This window comes from Osmerus eperlanus, chromosome 2 (genome assembly GCF_963692335.1).
Source record: "Osmerus eperlanus chromosome 2, fOsmEpe2.1, whole genome shotgun sequence".
NCBI classification, from domain to species: domain Eukaryota; kingdom Metazoa; phylum Chordata; class Actinopteri; order Osmeriformes; family Osmeridae; genus Osmerus; species Osmerus eperlanus.
In genome coordinates, this window is record NC_085019.1 from 6,980,223 (window position 1) to 6,984,740 (window position 4,518).

The following is a 4,518-nucleotide window of genomic DNA, read 5'->3' on the forward strand; positions in this document are numbered from 1 at the left end:
AGTTTATTATCCAGCTAAGTAAATATAGGCTACTGTGTCAACTTATTCTCAAAATAAAATACAGTGTTTGCTCAAATTATGAAATTGTGTCTAACCATTCTATGCAGTTTTGTCAACAAATAGCAATAGCATGTAGGTTACTTAGAAGAAGTCTGAATTAATACAAAACCTAAATAAATAAAACAGGACATGACGATTCTACATTGTCTTTTTATTTACTTGGCGTGTACAGTTAGGGCCTACATCAGTAAGAGGGCAGTAATGGATTTAAAAGGGCAAAACGCTGCCTTTGTAGTCCATGAATGTGCCATTCTGCTTCTCAGTGAGGGACTTCATCACACGCAGAAGTCCCTCCACACTCTCTGGTGCGTCTATCTCCCCCTGGTGGTCATAAACACACATCACACGGTGTCAGCTCAGAAACAGATCAGCACAGAAGAGTCCCTCAATAAGAATTTCCGAGCATTTGTGTTCCTGTGACAGTTGAGGCTCCCGTTCCCACATCACAGTCACCAGAATGTGGAATGCCCCTCCCTCACACAGACCTGCACCCCATTCACTTGAGAAGTTCCCCTCCCTTACTCTGTCACTGTATTTATACCATTCAAGCCCTGATACTTCCCTGGAAAGTCTTTTCAGTGTTTAGCCTGCAATTCTGAGGATTTAGAATCAATCTAAATTCATCAGTATAACGGGTGTACAGACTCTGTCTTTGCCCAACCTTGTCTCTACTCTCCCTTATTGACTATCTATAGAAGTTGTGATAGTCGACTGTGGGTGCAGTGAATTGACATCCACACCAACCCTTGCCTGTCCCCCCCGTACCTGCTCTGTCCAGACTCCCTGCTCCTGTACGACCCATACCTGTGACCTGGCTCCCCCTTTTGGATATCCCCTTCTACTCAGTCTGCCTGTTGTCAATAAAGCTTCCCTTGAGTCGATGCAGTTCCATGTCTAAACACTTTCCATTAAAGCCTTGCTTCTTGCCACAACTCAGTCCGTTTGTGGATTGCTTAAATAATATCTCGCACGCAACGATGCGGTCAGTTGAAACAGTCAGACTCACCCCCTCTCCTCCCATGTCAGTGCGAACCCAGCCGGGGTGCAAGTTATCAAACAGAATCTCATCCTTTTTGAACTCTTCCACTGTACACATGGTCAGCATGTTCAAACCTGCCTGAGAGAGAGAGAGAGAGGGAGAGAGAGAGAGAGAGAGAGAGAGAGAGAGAGAGAGAGAGAGAGAGAGAGAGAGAGAGAGAGAGAGAGAGAGAGAGAGAGAGAGAGAGAGAGAGAGAGAGAGAGAGAGAGAGAGAGAGAGAGAGAGAGAGAGAGAGAGAGAGAGAGAGAGAGAGAGAGAAAGGTAGAGGGTGTGAAGGAGGGAACAGGAAAAGAGGAGGGAGGGTGTCAAAGAGGAGAGGATGCAGGACAATAGAATCGACTGGATGGTCATGGCTGTGAGAAGGCCGGGTGAGGTAAGATTAGTTGACGCTGGAAAGGGAGAGAGAGTTCACCTCACCTTGCTGACACGATAGGACACGGCGGGGAAGAATGAGTATGACGCTTCAACCAAAGCCATGGATGCTAGCATACTGGAAATGTTGATAACAGCTGCCTTGCTGCAGGACATCCCTGGTTTCCCACTGGCTTTGGCTGCTGTCCGTAGATAGGGCAGAAACTCCTAAGGAGGGCCAGAAAATGAGATCAGATGTTTGCAAATACCAATACCTTTTATTGTCATTGCAACTGTACAAAGGAGTGAATTGCCTCCACTGTGGATCAGCAGTGGGTTCCTTAGAACCCGCTCACCTTAATGATGTTCATTGGGCCCATCACGTTTGTGTTGAAGGCAGACTGCATGTCTTCAGGCCTCGGTTTGCTCCTGTGATCAGGACGCTACAGGCTTTAGTTGCTGCCATTCTCAGTGTGTACTTCGGCCTCAGTCAAGACGATGTGAGGGTGGAATAAATAAGAGCTGGAGGCTCCATTTAAAAGACCTGAGTGGTTGAGTGAGTTGTTGGCCTGGGAAACACTTCACAAAGGAAAACAAGAAGTCATGGATGCTGAGTCACTCTGCAACAGAGAAACTGTGTATCTGTGTGAAGCGTACACAAGGCTTATATAAGTGACAGGCTGACTAACAGGACAAGACATCTGTATTAACGGTCCCGCTCTGAAAGGGAGGCATGACAGCCTAATCACAGTGACTTGGCACTTGTGTCTACATGTTATGAGTGACTCTATAAAGATGTCTAACTGGCAATGAAAAGGTTTTTGTACCAACAAAAATGTGTGTGAGGTCCTAGGTGCGTATCAGTAATCAAATGACGCATTACATGGAGACGGAATGTTTGCAGTAGGAAGATTGAGTCAATAATGCACAGAAAGTGGGTCTTAGTGAGAAATGATAGAATCCTTTTGATGATAGCTTTTAGTGTAGCGAACACATAGCCATCGCATATGAGTGCTGTGAGTCATGTAGGACACACACATCATCACATACAGATGCACACACACACACACACACACACGCACACACACACACACACACACACACACACACACACAAACACACACACACACACACACACACACACACAAAAATGAATCAGAATCTGGAATCAGAATCAGAATTTGGTTTATTCGCCATGTAAATTTATACAAACACGGAATTCCCTGTGGCAGGAAGGTGCATACAATAAATATACGGATCTTAAATATAAAAAAAGTAGAAATGTACAACAGTCTAACTAATTCTAAAAACCCAAAAATGTAAAATATAGAATATATTTAAAAATAATAATAATAATAATAAGAAGAAGAAGAATAGGACAACATAGTGCAAATGAGGTCAAGGTGGCTTGTGCGGAGTGGAAATAGGTACCGGATGAGGTCAATGATTCAGTAGTGCAGGTCTTGGCACCCTCACAGTATGAGTCATTGAATGGTCGACGAAAGCAGAAAGAAAAGGACCGTGTGGAGACCAGAGATATGTGGGTATTGTATCTACTTTAGGTAAAGGGGACATTGGGTTATGTGATGATATGCAAATGTGGAAAAAGGAGAGGGCAGAGGGCTGTGGCCACGATACAACAGACCTATGAACCAACTTCTACTTTATATTATATTTTATTGCATACTGTTCAGTTTTTGTTAGTATTTTGTAGTATTTTGTTGTAAATAAGAAAAGAAAAAAAATACATGTTATACTTTTTATATTTAAAGACTGCACACACTTTGAGAATGCTTATATGTTTACTGTATGCACCAAGCCACCAAAGTAAATTCCTTGTCGTGTAAACTACTTGGCTAATAAACTGTATTCTGATTCTGATTCTTCTGATTCATAGGAAGGAATCCACGACTTCCATGTGCACGTTAAGTCAACAGTTACGCGGAAACATTCAACTGGCGTCAGAACCATAGTGAGACAGACAAACATGAGATTGACTGACTTTATTCATATCTACATATTTTCGTCTGGTTGACGGTACTGTAGGTGTGCTGGCACCACTGCAGTACAAGGATGCAGAGCAGCATGCAGACCACTAGGGTGCACTGTCTCTCACACACATTCACATAGGCTCGATCAGCCAAAGTACTTGCTCAATACATGCATGAACCTCCAACATGCATGCCAACCACAGCAAGCTGGTGACACGACATGGCACACTGGATGGTGACTAAGGGAGACAGAGAAGGGCCCTGCCTGTCGACAGCTCCTCACTGAGATACACAGAAAGCAAGAAAACCAGAACAAGCTTCGCTCGACGAAATGTGTCTCGCTTCACAAACAGTCCCTTACGCTGTTTGTCACACACACTTCAAAACACGATTATAGAAAAGCCATGAGTGCTCGGTGCCTGCTAACTCTCTATATGGCAACATGCTGCTCTTTGGATCCCTCTGGTGCTGGTGAGCTGAATGTTTGAGCAATACAGCAGACAGTGAAAAGCTACAAAAAGAAGTGTTGAAAACCGAAGACTTTTCCTGTTTGGTACACAGTGTAACAGAAGCCCCCCCCCAGTGCGACAAGAACTACGACATAAAGAGACACTGAAAATAAATGTATCGCTCAAAATCCATTTGGGTTCCTTTGGCTGTCCAGAGAAAATTGGCAGTGTCTGGCTCTCTACATACATATTATCACATGCACATACACAAACATGGGGCACTTCTGGCTCTCCTGTGCTCCACTATGAACATAAACCGGTGCATAACTGTGGTTCAAAAGGGTCCATGCAAAGTCCTCTGAGTTCAATGTGACAAAGTTCGCAAAGGATGTGGAGCACATGCTGTATCTCTGACCTTTGGACTCTCTCCGTGTCTGTCTGTCTGTCTCTCTCTCTCTCTCTCTCTCTCTCTCTCTCTCTCTCTCTCTCTCTCTCTCTCTCTCTCTCTCTCTCTCTCTTCATCTCTTTCTCTCCGCTCTCTCCCTCTCTCTCTCTCTCTCTCTCTCTCTCTCTCTCTCTCTCTCTCTCTCTCTCTCTCTCGGTCATCTCTCTCGTCGTAGGCCCCCGT

At 44.4% G+C, this 4,518-nt stretch overlaps 1 protein-coding gene across 1 annotated transcript; it reads right to left on the minus strand.

The window, feature by feature from the left end:
• Positions 1-204: 204 nt before the first annotated feature.
• LOC134034299 (C-signal-like) lies at positions 205-2,151 on the minus strand. The gene is made up of 5 exons (XM_062478754.1): positions 2,108-2,151; positions 1,807-1,879; positions 1,517-1,678; positions 1,067-1,177; positions 205-381 (listed from the first exon to the last, which is right to left on the minus strand). Exons 1-5 carry the CDS (start codon positions 2,149-2,151, stop codon positions 268-270), a joined length of 504 nt encoding a protein of 167 aa, XP_062334738.1. The 3' UTR covers positions 205-267.
• Positions 2,152-4,518: the final 2,367 nt, after the last annotated feature.